At 47.3% G+C, this 20,912-nt stretch overlaps 1 protein-coding gene across 2 annotated transcripts in view; it reads left to right on the forward strand.

The window, feature by feature from the left end:
• usp45 (ubiquitin specific peptidase 45) overlaps nt 1-20,543 on the forward strand; it is a 35,920-nt gene extending 15,377 nt beyond the window's left edge. The window contains exons 7-18 of one of the 2 annotated variants that reach the window (XM_036539129.1): nt 3,674-3,769; nt 4,041-4,171; nt 12,073-12,160; nt 14,144-14,225; nt 14,502-14,593; nt 14,897-14,953; nt 15,092-15,226; nt 15,708-16,281; nt 16,578-16,678; nt 16,828-16,914; nt 17,091-17,232; nt 19,274-20,543. In XM_036539129.1, the coding sequence (XP_036395022.1) occupies nt 3,674-3,769; nt 4,041-4,171; nt 12,073-12,160; nt 14,144-14,225; nt 14,502-14,593; nt 14,897-14,953; nt 15,092-15,226; nt 15,708-16,281; nt 16,578-16,678; nt 16,828-16,914; nt 17,091-17,232; nt 19,274-19,404 (1,716 nt within the window). In that variant the 3' untranslated portion in view covers nt 19,405-20,543. The remainder of the gene's footprint in view (nt 1-3,673; nt 3,770-4,040; nt 4,172-12,072; nt 12,161-14,143; nt 14,226-14,501; nt 14,594-14,896; nt 14,954-15,091; nt 15,227-15,707; nt 16,282-16,577; nt 16,679-16,827; nt 16,915-17,090; nt 17,233-19,273) is intronic. The other variant, XM_036539130.1, reaches the window with a different exon arrangement.
• Nucleotides 20,544-20,912: the final 369 nt, after the last annotated feature.

The following is a 20,912-nucleotide window of genomic DNA, read 5'->3' on the forward strand; positions in this document are numbered from 1 at the left end:
GAAACAGAAACAGTTGGATGGTATTGTTTGGAACAACCGTCCAAGTCTTCCCCGGGTAGTTTAATAAGACAGAAATAAATCACAATGTGAAGCAAGTTTGTGAAAAAGTAAATAAGCTAACAGCAACGCAGCTGGCGGTAGTTTACAGTCAAAAGATGGCCAACAGTCAGAGGACTGTCACTGCTCTGTAGTGATGTCGTGAGATGGGACTGGAAAGCTGCGTCAAGCCTAAAGTGGAAACACGCCTCAAACTTACAAGGTGGCAGGCAAGGTCCTTTTTCAAGTGACTTGGCCGAAGTTCGAGGGCTTAAGTGCTGTGGTGAATTGGCCATATGTACCATATGTAGTCACCTGAGTAGTTCTGAAAGAGGGGCGTGTCATTTGAAGTCATGTCCCAGCACATAAATCAAAGGACCTCCATCAACCTCCTGCCTCAGATAATATCCTGTCTCCCTCAGCTGTGACCCAAACAAATTGCCCTCCAGTGTAAACTGCACACACTCACACTATAGTCTTTACTGGTTTGCTGTATCTTGTCTTATATGCGCTTTTGTCACCCTCTCCACTGATGTACTAATATTACACCTCCTCTTGTATGTGCTCATATTACCCTCTCCACTTAGGTACTTGTATTACTCTTCCTTTTATATGTACTTATATTACTCCTCCACTTATTTGTTTAAATTAACCCTCTTATATTTTGCCTTGAAAAATCTCTTCAGCTGTGTTTATTTGTAAACCCAGTTGTACGATTTCTTTTTTTGCAAATTCTTTTTAATTGAACAGAATATAAGGGTAGGGGGCCGTACTCGTACAGCGCTCAACCTCTGGGTGTGCGCGTGTGTTTGTGTGTGTGTGTTTTTTGTTTGTGCGCTTGCTTCCACAGGGGTCTTTGTTTCCACTAGTCAGTGTGACCTTGCTCACCGTTCTCCAGCGATGAATGCACCGCTGGGAAGGAGAGTTTTATTTAAGATCCTCCCGCTCGCTGCAGAGTCTTCTTTCTATAGATGCGCTGGATTGAAACAGAAATCCTATTAGCTCCGTGCGCCGCGGGGGTCACGTTTGATTGTGCGCCAGTGAATTAGGATGCTTAACCTTACTTAGATTTCACAATGTTTCCCGTTCATGTGGTTATGATTTCGTCAGGTGACACACACAGGGATTTACTGTATAGGGTCTGAGCGATTGCTGAAAGATTAATGAAAACACGCTTTGTGTGTTGAAGCAGACTTGAATCAGCCTGTGCTGTTATGTATGTGTTGCACTTGTAACCATAGTGTCACATGTGTATGGTTCTCACACTTTTGTGAAGACATTCTGCTTGTAGTGCTCGCTATGCTTCTGTGCTAAGACGTGACACTCGCGATGCACTCTAACTGTTAACGCTGCAAGTGCAACATGCTTTTAATCCCACTGCTGTGAAGACACCACATACACAACATTCCCATTCTAGAATTAATTCAGCGTCTTTGAGTGAAGGTACGAATTCCATGTACCATGCACCTTTTCACTCCTGGCTTAGATCTGCAATGTGTACCCCCGCATACTTTCTGTCATTGTTAGACAAGACAACAAGAGTAAGTTTTTTTTATTCAAAAAATTACTTATTTAGACATTGGAGCCCTTCCAAAATTGTTCTTATTTTCAGATTTACTGATTACCTGTACACTCCACTGCTCACATTATATGATATATATTATTTCTTCCATCTAACTCAGTCAGACTCGTCTGCCTTTCTGAATCAGAGAAAATATATATCCCTTCTTCATTTTGCCTATACCTGCGATTCGGAAGTCAGGGTGTCCCTATGTGGGATTGGTGAGGCGTTTACTTATGTAAGTTTCAGCAAACAGGCAAGTGTCTAATTTAAGAACTATCGGGATTCATCAACATACAGAAGAACATTAGGTGTTTATGCAGGTTTCATGAATCCTGCATGACTTTTTCGTAAGCACTTTTCCCAAAAACAAGCTACGCCTGCTTCTGTGAACATTTCTATGAATGGTGCCAGTTGTGTTTAGAAAAATTGAGATGAGTCATCACATAGGTTTTCTTTTATGCTTTGTTTATTTTCCAACGGTTAAAAACATGCCAGCAGAACATTATTGTCAGTGAAGAGTAGCTTTTGTGTGCACAAAGCTGCATTGTACCTTTTCCATAGCAACTGTATTCATCACAACTCTGTATGTGTGTGTGTATGTGTGTGTGTGTGTCTGGGTGAGAGAGAGAGAATATGTGTATCTGTCTGTGTGCACTGACACACAGTGCAAAAGTATTCACCCCCTTTCAAAGTTTCTACATATTGTTCCTTCAAGGTTCATATTTAATGTTTCTGATCTACACAACCTACTGCACACTTTCAAAGAAAATTATAGAACATTTAATAATAAATTAATGCACACCTTCAATTCCTTTGCTGAGGCATATCTAAATAAGTTCAGATGCAAAAAGTTACCTTGGCAAGTTACACAATTATTTGAACTGCCTCTCTGTGTACAATAGTAGTGGTTCATATTATTTCTGAATAAATGCACCAGCCTTTGAGATCCCAGAGTCTGGTAGTGGAGTATTCAAAACTCAGCAGTACAGTTGTAGAAAGGCACAGATGAAGAAAAGGTTGTTGTCTAATATCCTTTTAAGCACAGTAAAATTGATTATTAAGGAGTGGGTGGTGTATTGTGTCTCCAAGACACTGCCGAGGTCAGGCTGTCCCTCTGAACCAAACAGCCAGCCGTGGAGAAGACTTGGTTAGACATGCCAGCATGAGGCCAACAATGACTCTGAAAGAGCTGTGGTGTGATAGTTGAAAATATGATTGAGTCAACAATATCCCTGCAAAGCTGACCCATTTGGCAGAATGGCATGAAGGAAAAGACCCATCGCATGTACCTCATGGAGTTTGCAACAAAGCATGCGAGTGATACTGCTAACGTGGTAAAACGTTTTGCGGTCTTAAAAGACAAAATTAGAACTTTTTAGTCTAAGCACAAAGCATTACGTCTTGAGGAGAAACGCAGCATAGCGCTTCACCCAGGCAGCACAGTTCCTACTGTCAGGCATGGCGGTGGCAGTGTCACGTAATGGGGTGGTGCTTGTCAGCAGGGTTTGAGGGGAAAACGGATGGAGCAAAGTATAGGGAAACCTACATTTGTTCCGCTAAAGACCTAAAACTGTGACAAAACTGATCCTTTCAGCAGGCCAGTGACCTAAAGCACAAGCTCACGCCACTTGAATGGGGGAAAATTTTGTGAAGTTTGTAGAGACTTATCCAAAAGGACTCACAGTTGTATTTGTCAGCGCAGTTGCACTTATGAAGTTTTGTATGCGACTACATGTTAAGTCAAAATATTTTAGTTTTTGATTTTTCCTTGCAGTTTTTTCCTGACATTTAACTTCTTTTACCCATAAAGTTCAGTGTGTGCATCATTTGAAATTCAGCAAAATGGGGGATTGTTGGAAATAATTATTGGAAATGGATGAACAGACACACACACCTTTGGTAAAGAAAAAAAATCTTTAAAATGTTACTTTGCGTCCAAAAATAGCACACAGGAATGTTTTTTGATGTATATTCAATTTGTTCAAAGTGTGCGGTGCTTAGTCTGCTGCACGAAAAACAACCCCTGGTAACAGCCGAGAACTGGGAGGGCCATGGATTTGTGGTGTCTTGCAGAACCTGTCGCAGACACACATGCTGAACGACCTCGTCCTGGAGATGAAGGAGAAAGGCCACAGGCTGAAGATCTGCCCGCCGCCCGAGACCAGTCTGGTAGGCCTCTCTCAAGCCTGCCCGGGGCGTGACTTCCCTGTGTACCTTATATTCAAGTGTCCAAAAGAAATATAAATCACAGAGAACACTGTAAACTGTCATGGTTGAAATGCTTTGCCTCTGGCCAGAGTGCTGTATTGATATGAAATTACATTATTGTTTTCCATAGTTTTAATTTATCTCCTCTTCCAGCTGTCTTAAGTGAAACATAGCTAAGCATCACAATATTGATAAAAATGACAAAAAGTGTGTCATGTTGCTCTGCCTTCAGGCGCCACTGACGGTCACCCTCCCCAACCCCGAGCCCCTCACCTCCGCCATGTTCCTGTTCCTCCACAGCATGAAGGATGCTGGGAAGGGTCCGGTCTCTCCCAAACTCCTCTTCAGCCAGCTCTGCCAGAAGTGAGTTCGCATGATAGCCCACAGCAACACCTTTAAAGAGTCACATCTCTGACCATGTAAAGCTTTAGCTGTCTTACAGCACCAGTCCAAGGTTTGGACACACCTGATTAAGATAATGGGAAACATGCATTCAAAGACATTTTGATCTAAAGACTTATGCTTACATGCTTCAAATTTGTTCCTTAATGAAATATAAATAGTGAAGTTGATGCCTGATGAATTTCTTTCCAAAATTTATATTTAAAATAATTTTTAATTATTATAAATAATAATAAAATAATTTCAATTTCAGTTTAAATTAAGAAATATTTGTGGGTATTTGGAAGAATCTAAAATATAAGTTTTTAGTTGTTTAATGCTTTTTTGATCACTGTATAATTCCATCTGTGTTATGTCATAGTTCTGATGTCTGCTTTCATTCTAAAATGTGGAAAATGGTAAAAAAAAAATACAGAAAACGCTTCTATGAGTAGGTTTGCCCAAACTTTTGTCTGGTACTGTACGTGTCTTTTACATGTGTGTGACCTGTAAGTTGAATTCACATTAAAAATGTATGCTGTTGTCATCGATGTAGAAGTCCGATCCAGAAACGGAGTGCACCTTAATAACATGCCGGTGCATGTGAATCACATTGTTCCACTGACTGCTCTGTGCAGACTCTGGTTAATTAACCCTCATTACCTCTGGGGTAACGTCACCCAGGCTCAGGCCTGCGCAGTGAAAGGAGTGGCTCCTCTGGTGCACAGTAGCACAGTCAGACCCCACCGGTATCATCACTGGTGCTCAATAGCACAGTCCTTTGGTACGGTTGTACACAGTCAGTAAAGACCTTTCCTGCGTATGGACAGTGATACTTGTGTTGGTGACTTTCTGTGAAGTCATATTCATATGATGTAGTACACATCATAAGCATCTTGCATCACGCTGTGAGGACTGTAGTTCTCGCTGCCAAGGGGAATTAAGGTTGTTGACAGTGGTCAATGTAAGGTTGCGGTCGGCCTGAAGATGGCTCGCAGTAAGGGGGTGGAAAGGTTGGTGTAGTATTGCAGCAAGGTTATTTACGTGTTGCAGTAAGGTTGTGGAAGTGTTGCTATAGTGTTGGAGTAAGATTGTGGAAGGGTGTCTGTAATGTTAACATGAGCTTGTAGAAGGTTTTTTGTAGTGTTGTTGCAAGGGTGTAGAAGAGTTCTATAATGTTGGGTTAAGGTTATAGAAGGAGGGTGGCTGTAGGTTTGGAGTAAGAATGTAGAAGGGTTGCAGCAGTGTTGCAGTATTGTAGAAGGGCTGCTGTGGCGTTGCAGCAAGGTTCTAGGTTGCAGAGTGCACAGGCCGGCCGTTCTCCTCCCAGGTCAGAGCATAGTCCTGGCGGTCGGCATGGCGACCAGCCGGGTGGGAACCGCAGCTCTCACCTGCTCGGGAGTCAAGCTGCCATGGCGACCGCTTCAGAGCCCGGCGCGGTGGCGACCTGCCGGGGCCTGCCCGCCCCGTCTGTGTGCTCAGCGTGCGGGGATAACCGCGGCACGGCACGGCTCCTGACCACACGCCCGGGCGCGGGGGGGGTGGATGGCTGGCTGCCTCTGCTGCACCTGTGGTGCGCGCTCAGGTACCCGGCTGCTAGCGGCCGCCCTGTTTACACTGCCAGGCTGCTCACCTGTTTACAGCGGCAGCGCTGTCAGCGCGCTCGCGCGGGTGTCAGCGCTGCCTGTCGCCGTAATGGTGGCAGGACGCGGGGGAGCTCTCTGTGCTTTAGCGGTGTGGCGTGGTGTGTTGCGTGCGGTTTAGCCTGACAGAGGTGTGTGTTTTCCATAGCAGCTGTATTCATCACAGACCTATCTGTGCATGTGTGTGTGTGTGTGTGTATGTGTTGCGTTAATGCGGTTTAGTGTGTACACATTGCATTAGTAGAGTGGTGTGCGTTGCATTGACAGTGTTGTGTGTGTGCATGAGTGTGTGTGTGTGTGTTGCATTAGCAGTGTTCTCTGTGTGTGTGTGCGTATGTGTTTATATATGTGTGTGTGTGCATTAACACAGTGTGTGGGGGGATGCATGTCTTGGCCCAGGAAGTCATCCCCTGCCCTTCTAAATTCGGGCCGGCTCGTTGCCTCCTCTCTCCAGCCTCGTGTGCCAGCTGGACCGGTCCAGCTCGGGACGGTGCCAAGCCCAGCCGCGCCAGGGTCAGCACCACACACTGACTTCTGGTGCCAGTTAGAGGCACAGCTTGTAACCAGACTTCCCCGTCCCCCTGACTACAACCCCCACACACTGCAATCCCCCTGCAAGTCAATGCACTTATGTCTATGTGTGTGTGTGTGTGTGTGTGTGTGTGTGAGTGTGAGTGTGAGTGTGAGTGTGAGTGTGAGTGTGAGTGTGAGTGTGCGTGTGCGTGTGCGTGTGCGTGTGCGTGTGCGTGTGCGTGTGCGTGTGCGTGTGCGTGTGCGTGTGCGTGTGCGTGTGCGTGTGCGTGTGCGTGTGCGTGTGTGCGTTTGCATATGTCGGTTTCGTGTGTCCGTGCAGGTTTTTTTTTTTTTCCCTCGCATTCCTTTTCCCTTTACATAACCTGAACTTTGTCATTGGCTTTTGATGTAAAGTCCTGACCAGAGTGTTGAACAGGTCTCACCCATATAGTGGCAGTCCTTTTTCCCCTTCTCCTGTCTGATCCAGTGTGAGGCAGCACCATTGAAGGGGACACAATAGCAAACAGCGCGCACTATGGTTCTGCTGCTCCAGTGTTCTGGAGGAAGGCCCTCACAAAGGAGCCCATGTATAGACACATGCAGCAGGATTTTTGCCTCGCCTTTTTAAAAGATTGAATTTAGTTCATATTTGATTAAAGCTGTGAGCGCTGAAGAAAGGATCATATACTTTTGAGGCATTCATTCAACTGGTTTCAATATGCAAGAAAGAAGCAGCCCGTAGCCGAAGCAAATAACTTGCTATACAACCTATTAATGAGATTTTTCATGTTGTATTCTGGTCTCTCTTTGTGTGTTTTGCAGGAAATGTCACAGTTTGTTTGTGTGAGAATGTGTGCGTGTGTGTGTGTGTGTGTGTGCGTGTGCGAGCGTGCAAATGTGTGTATGTGTGTTTGTGAGTGTGCAAATGTGTGTATTTGCGTGTGTGCATGTGCGCGCATGTGTATGCCGTTGTATGTGCAAGTGTGTGTGTGTGTTAGTGCGTGTGCATCTGTGTGTGCTCGCTGTGCTCAGACTGCTTGGCGTCTGGTACTAACTCATCCGCTGTTAATAGCGTTAGCGCTGCAGCTGTCTCTCTGCTGTCAGGGCCAGACTGTGCCCATGGCTGGAGGGCCCCTCTATCTCTCCGCACCGCCCCGCTCTGACTGAACCGACCTGTTAAGCTCCCCCCCCCAAACCGAGGACCGCCGACTGCGTCTCTCACATTAATCTGAATTAGCACTGTGCGCTCGACACATACCAGCTCGACCTGTTTCACTTCTTAAAGCAGGGCTAGGATGGCACTGTATTTGTAAAAAGGAAAGTGGTATACAGATTTAAATATGGACATGCCTTGTGTCTGATGTTGATCGGGCTGATCAGGTCTTAGATATCTGCTTCCCTCAGTGGAAGAAAGAGGAGCCAGCGGGGAAAAAGCTCTCTCTCCTCGCTGTCAGCAACATGCCCTCATTCCCTAACTCCAACCCTAACCCAGAATGCTGAAAGCTATCGCTCAGTATTTGTGTTACTTACTCCTGCATTAGAGATGTAAAGCAGTGCCAGTGGCTTGTGTTTCCGCAGACCCCGGTCACTGCCAGTAAAATTCCTTGCTCAGTGTTTTCTCCTTGCTAAAGGCATTCTGATATCAGGAGGAATAAGCGCCCCCTACAAATTAGTTCCACCAGTCATCATTTACCGTGTTCAAAATTCATCAAAATTCATTGGATTACGTAAGAAACTGTTGGCCGAGGCCCTTATTCCGTTCAGGGAGATGAGCTTTTCAGTTGACGGCAGGCATGCGTTGCAGTGAAAGACAGTAGCGAGCTAGCCATCTAATTTAACCGCCAATACTTTAATAAACATTTGAAATTACAAGTTGTTATACTAAAGACTTTTTTCTGGTAAAGTGTTGAGATTGATTTTTTATATGTGTGTGGCCTCAGGAACCAAGTGAAAGGATGCACAACACATGAGGTCCCCAACATCAGTCTGCAGCAGGGCTACTATTAACCAATGAGGGACTGAATCGCTAAAACCCCATCTACCGCTTTTAACTAGTAGGCGAGCTACCTAGCCATGCTTTAACAGTAAAAATTATACAAAAAAATTATCAAGAGAATTGTATAAATTGATCATGCCATTATTAATTTTATCATCAAAAAAATGTTGTGCCACATATGGTGAGGCAAGAATGCACGTCCCCAGCCACTTGTCAATTTTAGTATAACGTTATCGGCCAAATGCTCTGAGTGATCTTGAAATGGATTGCTAAAATGCATACAGTTAGTGTTAGGGAACAGTATGAATCTTGAAAGGAGTCAAAGGTGGAGGGGTGACTGAAGATGGAAAAGTGTTGCACGTTAAAGATAGAAAATTGTATTCTGTAGATTAAAGAACATTAAAGTAATTAATAAATATTAAAGTAATTATGTTTGACATTACTTACCATTATTGGCATTTTTGGCATATTGGCAATATTGGCAATTTATTAGCAATCGAAGGGTCATTGATAGAGAATTGGCAGTTAGATAATTGTTCACATGCTGCTAGTTATTTTAAGCTAAAAGATCATCTATTTTAAAAGAGTAGGGAATGGTAATAATGAGAAAATGTGATGTGAGGGAAAGCATGTATTTAAAGAAGCATTTCAACCAGCAATAGAGGCAGTCGTTTCCTTTTCTTGGATTAATAGCACAAATCTGTTCAGTCTTTTGGGCTGCCCAAAAACATGCAGTTTTTGGATGTTATCCAGCTAGCTAGCTTGTTCTTCTACTGCATGTTATGGGTTCAAATGACAGTATGCATATCTTTTGATGTAAGGTAACAGAAGAGGAATGGTAGTATGGTTGGTCAATGATGGTTTTGACACCTTCATTATCTAGGTTAGTGAAAAACATCCACAGTTGTGAGAACAAAACCTTTTTATTAAACTTTCCGTGAACATGTACATCACTTTGATTCATTAATTGATGCATGACATTTTTCCACAGTAACAATATACTGTGAGTATATGTGAGTATAATACATTATAGAGCTAAGCCATTTTATTTCAGTAAAACTGACTTGACACATTTCCACATTAGTTACAAGCTGAGTTACAATCAGAACAATTTAGTAAGTGATTTAGTACTGTCAAAAACAGTACTTTTTCATCTGTGTGTATTCAAAATTCTGGCAGCACCAATTATCCCTTAGCTTGTTCCAAAGTTTGAGTGACAGGACTGAAAAGCGATAATCATAAAGAAGAAATAGATGGATAACAGTGTCTTTATCTCCCTGGTTTCCTGCATCAAATATATAAATGGTCCATATTAACAAGAACTAAAGATATGTGTTTGAAAGAAAGAACTAACCATAAACAACAGCCACAAATCATTGTTTTTCAAGCCTCAAATTGTGTTGTTCATGCATGAGGAAGAATAACACATTGGTTTTGTTTATTTTAAAACATGGCATATCATATGTGGTGTTCTTGCCTCATGGAAGGAAGCAGTTTAATATGTAGTTCTGAAAACTATTACTTTATTTTTTAAAATGCATATATTTTATATTTCCTGTTCAGGCCTGTCAGTGATGCATTTTTCCATTTACTGTGTAGCATGGCTGATGGTCCTACACATGTGACATGTATCATTTTTGCTTCTATGGGGTGACCATGTGAAGTGTGTCATGGGTCATCTGACTGACCAGTGGCAGAATGAGAGCTTGTGAGGAGAGGCCCAGTGAAAGTGGCACAGAGCATGATGTGGCTGGGGCAGGAAACGGCAGGATATATGCATTAGCCCCTTCCTGAACGTGTCCCCTCTCATCTCTGCGGTGACCGGCCGCCTGTTTAAAGTGGACCTGTTCAGTGACCGTGCAGCTGGCAGTGCCCAACAGGTTGCGCCACTGCAGTGCCAGCTATACATCTGGCCCCACATCTGCCACAAGGTCCAGCTGAAGGAGAGCCCTGCACAGCCACAACGCTTTCCAGAGCTCATGTGTCCTCACAAACCTGCTCCTACTCCAGCTCCACCTACTGCTCTTCCTGCTTGTGTTCCTGCTCCAACTCCTCCTGCTGCTTCTGGTTTTGCTCCAGTTCTGTCTGCTGCGTCTGCTGCTTCCTTTCCTGTTCAAACTTCCTGTAGCGCTCCTCCTGGTACCGTTATGTTTTCCTCTTCCTCTCCTGACCCCTGTGGCTTTTCCAGAGCACCATGGGGTGAGGTGGATGGGAGAGAAGCAGGCGGGTGAGGGGCTGGGTACGGACGGGAGAAGGAGAAACGGGGGGAGCTATAGGAGACGGGGGGGGGGGAGAGGTGCGGGAGACGGGGGGGAGAGGTGCGGGAGACAGAGGGGAGAGGTGCGGGAGACAGAGGGGAGAGGTGCGGGAGACGGAGGGAGAGGTGCGGGAGACAGGGGAGAGGTGTGGGAGACGGAGGGAGAGGTGCGGGAGACAGGGGAGAGGTGCGGGAGACGGAGGGAGAGGTGCGGGAGACAGGGGAGAGGTGCGGGAGACGGGGGAGAGGTGCGGGAGACGGGGGAGAGGTGCGGGAGACGGAGGGAGAGGTGCGGGAGACAGGGGAGAGGTGCGGGAGATGGAGGGAGAGGTGCGGGAGATGGAGGGAGAGGTGCGGGAGACGGAGGAGAGGTGCGGGAGACGGAGGGAGAGGTGCGGGAGACAGGGGAGAGGTGCGGGAGACGGAGGGAGAGGTGCGGGAGACAGAGGAGAGGTGCGGGAGACGGAGGGAGAGGTGCGGGAGACGGGGGGGAGAGGTGTGGGAGACGGAGGGGGAAAGGTGCGGGAGAGGGGGGGGAGAGGTGTGGGAGACAGAGGGGGAAAGGTGCGGGAGAGGGGGGGGAGAGGTGTGGGAGACAGAGGGGGAAAGGTGCGGGAGACGGGGGGAGGGGTGCAGGAAGGAAAGTTGCAGAGCAAGTAACAATTTGTGGTTGATGCTGAAAGAATTCTGCAGATTCTGCACTGAAATGACACACTTTCTAAAAAGAATCTCCAAACACACATATGCTCACACACACACACACATTATGGAGTTGCATCTTCTTTCACATACATTGCTTGCTGATAATGAAAAAATGTATTTTTATTTGGATGATTTTATTGTCTTAATTTGTCAGGATGTGAACATGTTTTGGCTAAGGGAAGATTTTCCTGACCCTTAATGGTTGAGCATTAAAGAGGAGACTGAAAAAAACGTACCGTGGTCCTGGAATCCACAGAATGGTGGCCAGTGTTTGAAAGAAATAAAATGGTGCACAATAGAAAAATCCTTGGGATAGAAAAACTACATTCTCTGACTGTATGAAATGCATGCGGGCTTTTGTGGATTTATGTGTAGAAGGACCTTTTCTGTGCATGTACATGCATTTATGAATGTGAAGTGTATGTTTTTTGGGGGGTTTCACTTAAGTATGCCTTTGAGTTCTTTATGTATGTGGCCACGTGAATGCATGCTCTGTATTGTGTGTGTGTCTGTGTGAGAGTGAGTCTAACTATATTCTGAGTGTGTGTGTGTTTGTGCCACTGAGTGCATTCTATGTGTTTCTTGACTACATTCACAATGTGTGTACCTCTGTAGTTCCTGATTGTGTGTCTGGCTGAATTATGTATGTGCCTTTCTGTTGAATGTAGATTGTGTGTTAGCTGCATGCATTTGTCTCTGTGTTCTCAGTGCCACTCTCAGTGTTCCCTGTTCTCTGACTGTTTTCTGTGCATGTGTGTGTGTGTTCCTACAGGGCACCGCGCTTCAAGGGCTACCAGCAGCAAGACAGCCAGGAGCTGCTGCACTACCTGCTGGACTCCATGAGGGTGGAGGAGACCAAAGTGAGAGCCTGAGAGCACAGCTCCCTGATTGGTCACCACAGCGTCCTTATTTACATTTACATTTATTCATTTGGCAGACGCTTTTATCCAAAGCGACTTACATAGGTTATAGCTCTTTACAATGTTATCCATTTATACAGCTGGATATTTACTGAGGCAACTGTGGGTTAAGTACCTTGCCCAAGGGTACAGCAGCAGTGTCCCAGCGGGGATCGAACCGGCAACCTTTCGGTTACGAGTCCTGCTCCTTAACCACTATGCTACACTGCTTTTAGTGCTCTTGCTATGTGACTCTGCCTCTCACTGGCTCAGGCTGGTTCCGCAGTTGTTTTTTGCGCTGCATACTCTTAGAAGACAAAGTATTGAACTTACTGGGTTTCGTACCCTAAGGGGCCTAGAGTAGGCGCTCCTAAAACTTAAATGGGAACCAGAAAGCATAGTATTCATTGCTTAGGTAGAACATAAAATCTGCACCGTGTAGTTTGAGTGTCATTTGGAGATGGAATGCAAGGGCGGCCTCATGGTTTCATGTTGTTTGGGCCAATTATGAAGCCTTTGAGCCCAAATCCACAGAACCACAGAGCCTGAGCAGAGCAGGTTCCTCTGCCCAGAGACTGTAGCTCTGTTTGGGTCAGGCCGTACCCCCAGGCTCTGTGATTTGGGGGGGGTTGCATCTCTGAATCCATTCAAACCTGTGAACGATGGCAGTTGTGCCACTTAGTAGATTGCAAGTGGCGTGACTACTGTCATTGTGTGCCTGGGAACCACACAGCTGCTGAATAGGGCTTTGTGTTCAAGTGTCAGAGCCATGCGTCCCACACCCAGCATAACCCTGCTCTGCTCTCTCTCTCTCTCTCTCTCTCTCTGACACACACACACACACACACGCACACACACACTGCTTGTTTAGAGTCCCTCCAAATGGGTTTTTTTCCCCATTCACACTTAACTTGCTCCATAATGCAAGCTTTGAATGATGAAGGGGAATAAAAGCCAAGATATGCTTACTGACTGAAGTCAATTAGGTCCAATTAGGCAAGTTAGCCGATGCTCACACTCAGAGAGCTCAAGTTTGTGCTTCTGAATTTCCGTCCCAGAGCTTCTCACCTATAATCCTGAGTGGAACAATCTACACTGTTCTTTAGAAAGGGGTCCCCCCTCAGTAGAACAGTCCACACTATCCTTTCACAGGGGTAACACCAGCAGGCCTATCAGCATTGTCTTTTTTTCTTCTTCTTCTTTGGGAAAGTGGGGGGGGGGGGGGGGGGGTGAGGTCATGCTGGTAACTGATCAGCGTCTTGCACGGTGGTGTCTGATTGGCAAGGAGCAGAGGGGGTGCAGGGAGGTAATGAGGCTTTTGACCTAAATAGCCAGTTCAGTGTGGTGGATGCAACAATGGGGTGACTGGTCGGGCCCACAGAGAGAGGTCCACAACCAATTATCTATTGATTGGTACTTTACTGGGGCTGAGGGGATGAAAGAGGCCAGTGGAGACACAGTCACTGACCGCGTCACTTCAAATTAAGACACACACTGGAGCAGTCAGTGAGACGCGTACACACACTCTCACACACACAGAAAACTGTTGAAGAACAGGACTTGTGCACGTTTATACTTGTTTCTTATTAAATTTCAAGCTGATCTGGAAGGCTGTAATGCAGGGTTTAATTTTCAGTGTCCAGGTAATGGTCGAACAGTTTGAGACCTGTAAACGTACTGTCGTTTTTTCTCTTTCAATATTGTACTGTTACATGCCCTTGACATTATGGTCATAGTGGGCAGATGAGGTACAACAGGTAAACCTGCTTCCACATATATTTATTATGTAAATGTTTATTTAAAATCAGCGGCAATTAAATATCGCGCTGAATTCGTATGGTAATCCTCTGCAGTCAGAAGCATCATATCTCATGTTTTTAAAAACTGCGTGTGTTGCAGCACTACCCATTGTTTAACCCCTTTTCAATCTTTTGTATTTTGCAGCGCATCAAAGCTGGTATTCTGAAAGCGTTTAACAACCCGACCGAAAAGACGGCTGATGATGAGACCAAACGCCAAGTGAAAGGTCTGCGTTTCCTCTCTTTTCCAGGAAAGGATCAATATCGCCATCTTGTGGCAGCCCTGAGTATCGCGAACTTTTGATGCTGGGACAACCTCCAAATTCTGTCTCCAAATTCTGATTTAAAAACCAGCTTTTAACACATCAGCTCTTTTTTTTATATCACTAGACCTTAAAGATACAGATTTAAAATTTATATTGTGTAACATTGAATTGGTATAAAATGTTGGCAGTGCCACAATAAATGACAGGGCTGAATTGTTTTTATCTCCGTCCTTGCAGCATACGGAAAGGAGGGGGTGAAGATGAACTTTGTGGACCGGATCTTTGTGGGAGAGTTGACTAACACCATCATGTGTGAGGAGTGTGAACATGTAGGTGTTTTTGAATGGATGCCTTTGTGCATGAGTGTGGTTTGCATGTGTGTCTGTGTAGGTGTCAAAGGTACTGTGTTTTTGTCATATTTATGAAATTAATAAAAGTTTCTGTATGGAATATTTAGAGTAAATGTCATGTATTTTTTCAGATGTCCTGTAACTGTCTTAATATAGTCAATACATTTTTGAGAGCTGGTCCAGAAATTGGAAGTCCAGCGGCTGCTGCTGTTGTACTGATGCCCTCTGAATGTATGCTCTGTGTTGCCTGTGTGTGTATGTGCTCTATATTCTGCTCTTTAGATCTCAACAGTGAAGGAAGCGTTCATCGACATCTCCCTACCCATCATAGAGGAGAGGGTGAGAGAAATTTATTTGGACATGCATTACATATTACACATACATTTAGACAAACACAAGCATTTTGAACCTGTAGTTGCTGACTCAGATTTTCTGTGTGCATAATAGTTTGTAACAGTATTTCCTGTATTGATGTAGATATCCAAACCGGCAAACCCTGGAAGAACTGGTAAAAGCAACCGGGAGCCAGATGCATTGGTCTCCCATGGCAACGAGGCTCTGTCTGCATCTCAGTCACAAGGCAACAAGAACAGCAAGAAGCCAGGAGCACTGGTACGGGCAACTCTTTGTGACAACGCACCTGACCCATGCTTCTCACTGCCATGAAAACCAGCCCTCTCTGCTTCACACATCTGCTGCGCCCCAAGTAGATTTCCAAAAGAAACTACAGGCAAAACAGTGTGGCTTGCTCTGTTTGTAAGACAGTGTGTATTTGACCTCCCCTTTAAAACCTAATGCATTCCTTAAAAGTCCACTGTAAACTGGATTGTCATAAAAAAAGTAAAGCCAACCCAAATAATTGAAAAATTGGTCAGAGTTCCGTTAAAAGAATTTATAGTGACACATTGTAAACCGTTGTGAAGCAGGGACTGCCTATGTCTGTGTGTAAGAGAGTGTATTTGTGAGTGGGACAGTGTAGGTGTGTGTGATGTAGCATATTTGCATGTGTATCTAAGTGTGAAATGGAGAGATCGTGTCTGTTTGTTGCACAGTTCTATTTGTGTGTGAGGCATTAGATTTGTTGGTTTTGCAGGCTGGGGCGAAGCAGCAGACCAGGAGGTCCCCAGGGGGCTCTGAGGATCGGGGAGGGGACTGCGTCTCCGGCCGGGCCGAGGAGGAGTGCTGCGGGGCCGGGCGGGGCGCGGGAGGGTGCAGGGAGGCGGCCCTGGGGAGCCAGTCGGAGGGCAGCGAGAAAGACTCGGGCCCGCTGGACAGCAGCAACGACGCAGACAGCGAGGCCTCCGAGAGCGAGTGTGTCCCCCGCCCCGCCGCCCACACCGCCGGTGCGCACTCCAACAGGCCCCAGCAGGGCGGCGCCGTGGAGCAGCTCGTCAGCGCCGTGTCCAAGCTGGGCCTGGGCCACGCCCCCGGCGAGGCCCCGCCCGCCGCTCACCGCGGGGAGGAGCAGACGGACAACGCCCGCGATCGCCACCACCACGGGGCCTTCCAGGCCCTGTCCCACAGCTACACGCCCAGCTCCAAGGAGTGCTCGGTGCAGTCCTGCCTTCACCAGTTCACCTCCGTGGAGCTGCTGATGGGGAACAACAAGCTACTGTGTGAGAGCTGCACCGAGAGGAAGCAGAGGATGCGAAGGAGCGGCACGACTGGTGAGAGAGCGAGAGCCCTGCAGTAACTCAGATACTCCTGTGTAATAACACATAACACCTCTACCAAATAATACTGCCTGTCCGTGAACTGAACAGTAACACATAAAAACACGTCATAAAAAGCCATGTGAGCTAAATGAACGTCTGCGTCTACACACTGCCGTTGCTGAAAGGATGTAACAGAAAACGGCAACACCTCAGACTTTCACAAAAAATCATTTAAACAGCAGTGTGTCATGCTGGATGTGATTAAATAGCAGTGAGTCTTAATGGGTACTGCCTTTGTTTTTTGGCAGCAGATAAGAAGGTGGAGAAGGTGTACACCAGTGCACGGAAGCAGATGCTGATCTCCACCCTGCCCCCAGTGGTCACTCTGCATCTCAAACGCTTCCATCAGGTGAGGGGTCCTCCTGTCCCAGAGGAGCTCTGACTGGTCATGACTGATTCTGACTGGTTTTGACTGGCTCTAACTGGTCATGACTGATTCTGACCGGTTGTGACTGGTTGTGGTCAGTTTACTCAGCTGTGTTTGGTCCTGACTTTCAGGCGGGGATGAATCTGCGGAAGGTCAATCGCCATGTGGACTTTCCCCTCATTCTGGACTTGGCACCATTCTGCTCAGCATCCTGCAAGGTACCAACCACCACCCAAACCAGCCCAAGTCTGGTTCTGTACCTGTGCCAAGTGAACACCATTTAGAACAACAGCATGGAACAGTGTTCAGAAAAGTAATCCAAAGCAGTGTTCGGGGCAGATGGCATTAGTAATGGGGTACTTGTGTGTTAACATGTGTATGTTTGTCTTGGCAGAACATGGTGTCAGGCGAGCGTGTGCTGTACAGCTTGTATGGTATTGTGGAGCACAGTGGATCCATGCGCGGTGGCCACTACGCTGCATATGTCAAGGTCCGCACACCACAACGGAGATCAGAGCTGCGCAGGAACCTATCAGGTGAGAGGAGACCCGGACAGGTTAGAGTCCCAGGGACAGAGGAGACCCGGACAGGTTAGAGTCCCAGGGACAGAGGAGACCTGGTCAGGTTATGTTCTCAGGGACAGAGGAGATCCGGTCAGGTTAGAGTCCCAGGGACAGAGGAGATCCGGTCAGGTTAGAGTCCCAGGGACAGAGGAGACCCGGACAGGTTAGAGTCCCAGGGACAGAGGAGACCTGGTCAGGTTATGGTCTCAGGGACAGAGGAGATCCGGTCAGGTTAGAGTCCCAGGGACAGAGGAGATCCGGTCAGGTTAGAGTCCCAGGGACAGAGGAGACCCGGACAGGTTAGAGTCCCAGGGACAGAGGAGACCTGGTCAGGTTATGTTCTCAGGGACAGAGGAGACCTGGTCAGGTTATGGTCTCAGGGACAGAGGAGACCCGGACAGGTTAGAGTCCCAGGGACAGAGGAGACCCGGACAGGTTAGAGTCCCAGGGACAGAGGAGACCTGGTCAGGTTATGTTCTCAGGGACAGAGGAGACCTGGTCAGGTTATGGTCTCAGGGACAGAGGAGACCCGGACAGGTTAGAGTCCCAGGGACAGAGGAGACCCGGACAGGTTAGAGTCCCAGGGACAGAGGAGACCTGGTCAGGTTATGGTCTCAGGGACAGAGGAGACCCGGAAAGGTTAGAGTCCCAGGGACAGAGGAGACCCGGTCAGGTTATGGTCCCAGGGACAGAGGAGACCCGGACAGGTTAGAGTCCCAGGGACAGAGGAGACCTGGTCAGGTTATGGTCTCAGGGACAGAGGAGACCTGGTCAGGTTATGGTCTCAGGGACAGAGGAGATCCGGTCAGGTTAGAGTCCCAGGGACAGAGGAGATCCGGTCAGGTTAGAGTCCCAGGGACAGAGGAGACCTGGTCAGGTTATGGTCTCAGGGACAGAGGAGATCCGGTCAGGTTAGAGTCCCAGGGACAGAGGAGATCCGGTCAGGTTAGAGTCCCAGGGACAGAGGAGACCTGGTCAGGTTATGGTCTCAGGGAAAGAGGAGACCTGATCAGGTCATGGTCTCAGGGAAAGAGGAGACCTGGTCAGGTTATGGTCTCAGGGAAAGAGGAGACCTGGTCAGGTTATGGTCTCAGGGAAAGAGGAAACCTGGTCAGGTTATGGTCTCAGGGAAAGAGGAGACCCGGTCAGGTCTCAGGTATCAGGATAAGGTCCCTGCTTCCTTTATTTGCTTGGCCGTAAAGCCATGGCTGCTTTGATTAACAGCAACAGAAATCTCGGCTGGGTGAGAGGAGCTGCGTGACCGTTGCTTCCAGCATCTGGAGGGGCATTTCATTGTGCTGTATTTGAGTTCTAAAGCACAGAACCCTTTTACTGGTTTCTCCCTCACCACACAGAGACATTTATTTCACGTATCCATTGAACCTGTGAAAGTGCATAAATTGCGTGCGTCGGCTTTATGTGCCAGCACTTCCTGTGTCAACCATGAAGATGTTGTGGAGGAGCGGCGGGAACCCATTGTCCAGCGGCAGATTTATTTTCTCTCTTCCGCTCAAAGAGAGTCAACAGTCGAAGGCGATGAAAAGCCAGGAATGGCGGAGCTATGGAAGCAATTGTCCTCACTGGTAATTAACTAGTATAGAGCTTTGAGGCTGCATCATCAGACAGGCATTTAGAAGCCACCCTGACGAGGTGAGGAGGTTCCTTTGGCCCTCTGAGCTATTATCTGATGCAAACCGGAATGCTCAAGGTGTACCACCAACCTCCTCCTCCCATTCTCTCAGCCAGCCTGAACACAAAGACCTCAGGGTAAAGAGATGAAATACGGTCAGTGCCAAAAATCGAATCATCGCAGTTTTTTTTTATTATTTATTTTTGTTTGTTTGCTTTAAACCTCGTTGTTGTAGTTTCCATGGGGATCGACATCTCCCTGTCGGCATTTTGATGTTTGCCCTCGATTGCAAAATGTTACGATTCACTTCCTGAATCGGATTCCCGGCTCGGTCGGGTACCGACCCGCAGCGTGTAACCCGCGGTTCTGTCCCACTCGTTCCAGGTCCGAGGGAGAGCGGCGCCGCCCCGCCGGGCCAGTGGGTGTACGTCAGCGACACCAGCGTCCAGACCGTGCCAGAGTCCAGGGTCCTCAACTCTCAGGCCTACCTGCTCTTCTACGAGGAGCTCCAGTAGGAGGAGGAGCTGCGTCCTCCCGATCAGGGGGAGTGGGGGGCGGAGAGCGACCCGCGCAGCGCTGTCTGTGCTCCTCTCACCCCGGAGAGCCCGGCTCTGTGCCCGCTGTCGGCGGCACGGCAAAAACGCTATACACCGCATCCTAACATCTCCAGCAGCCCTCGCCCCTTCCCCCGATGCGCCCCGTGGAGCGATAGTAGACGCACGTACATGCAGCTTTTCCCTGAACTCAACTAAGCCCCCTGAGATTGCTTTTTCCATGCGTAACACTGAGAGCGGCACTCTATACGTGGAACAAAAAGGACAGCAGAGCGATTTTGTAAAGTTATTTATATTTTACAGTCTGACGTGCTAAATATGACTATCATAATATTTTTTGTAGAAAGTATAAATGTGTGTTTATTTTTAAAATTCTGAATGCCAAAGATTTAGTGAAGAGGGAAAAAAAGCCACCCTCAGAAGAAGAAAGAAACCAGTGCCAAAATGACTCTTGTTCTGACCCTGTTCTGAGCATGAAAGGAAAGACCAGCTCATATCCTGCAGTGGCTCTGCGTTCACACTACACCTCAGCTGCAAGCTCCCCTTTCTGCTCTGAATGTGCTCAAAGTCACAAAAGGTATAATTACAAGCAGCAGAGGCAGCTGTAATAGTCGGTTCTGCCAGAAGAAGGAAGCAAAGATAGTTATTTGTGCATTGTAGCTTGCTAATTAGCGGCAACTCTTGTGTGGTCGGCAAGTGTGCGTAAATAACGAGCCATAGTTGCACTTCAGACAACTGCATAATGTGACAGAACATCATGCTTTTGCTTTATTAGCAATGCTAGCAGTAACAGTGCCAACCTGCATCTCCTGAAACCAGCAAGCATCTCGGCTCTTCTCTCGGACTAACGTTTCCATCAGCGGTGAGAGAAAGGAAGGAAAAAAATGGAATTCTGTCTGTGCACGGACATCGGTTTATGGCAGCTGCTGTGCAAAATTCATGAATAAATCTTTTATTGAGTTGACGTATGAATCTACTCACCGCCCATGCAGGTTATACAAAGATCAAGCTCCAAACTGATGCCCACGAGTGAGCGGTGTGGCAGTCCGTGTTCTAAATGTTTTTAAAGCCGGACCGGACTCTGGTGCAGCTGTCACCCCCCCCCCCCCCCCCCCCCCCCCCCAGTAGCGCCACTATGGTGGATGTGAACTAGGATGGGATTGCTTTATTCAGACGTGCACCGAGCACCGCTGCAGGGCCGTGAGAGGTTTGCGTGGACATAGCCTGGGAGCACGGACCCGTGGCCCCCTGGCCTCGCACCTTCAGAGCCGCTACCCGACATGCAGACAGTGATCCGCACGTGAAGGGACCGTGCCATAATCACCCATCACACAGCAGCCTCACCTCTGGACATTAAACTGTGCTGTAGCCCTCCTTGCTGTACCTTTTTTATCTCTCCCATGTGACTTCAGTGTAAAGACGGAGGACGGAGACAACATGCATTCATATCCCTGAAAAATGAAGAAATC

Source organism: Megalops cyprinoides, chromosome 10, assembly GCF_013368585.1.
Source record: "Megalops cyprinoides isolate fMegCyp1 chromosome 10, fMegCyp1.pri, whole genome shotgun sequence".
NCBI classification, from domain to species: Eukaryota; Metazoa; Chordata; class Actinopteri; order Elopiformes; family Megalopidae; genus Megalops; species Megalops cyprinoides.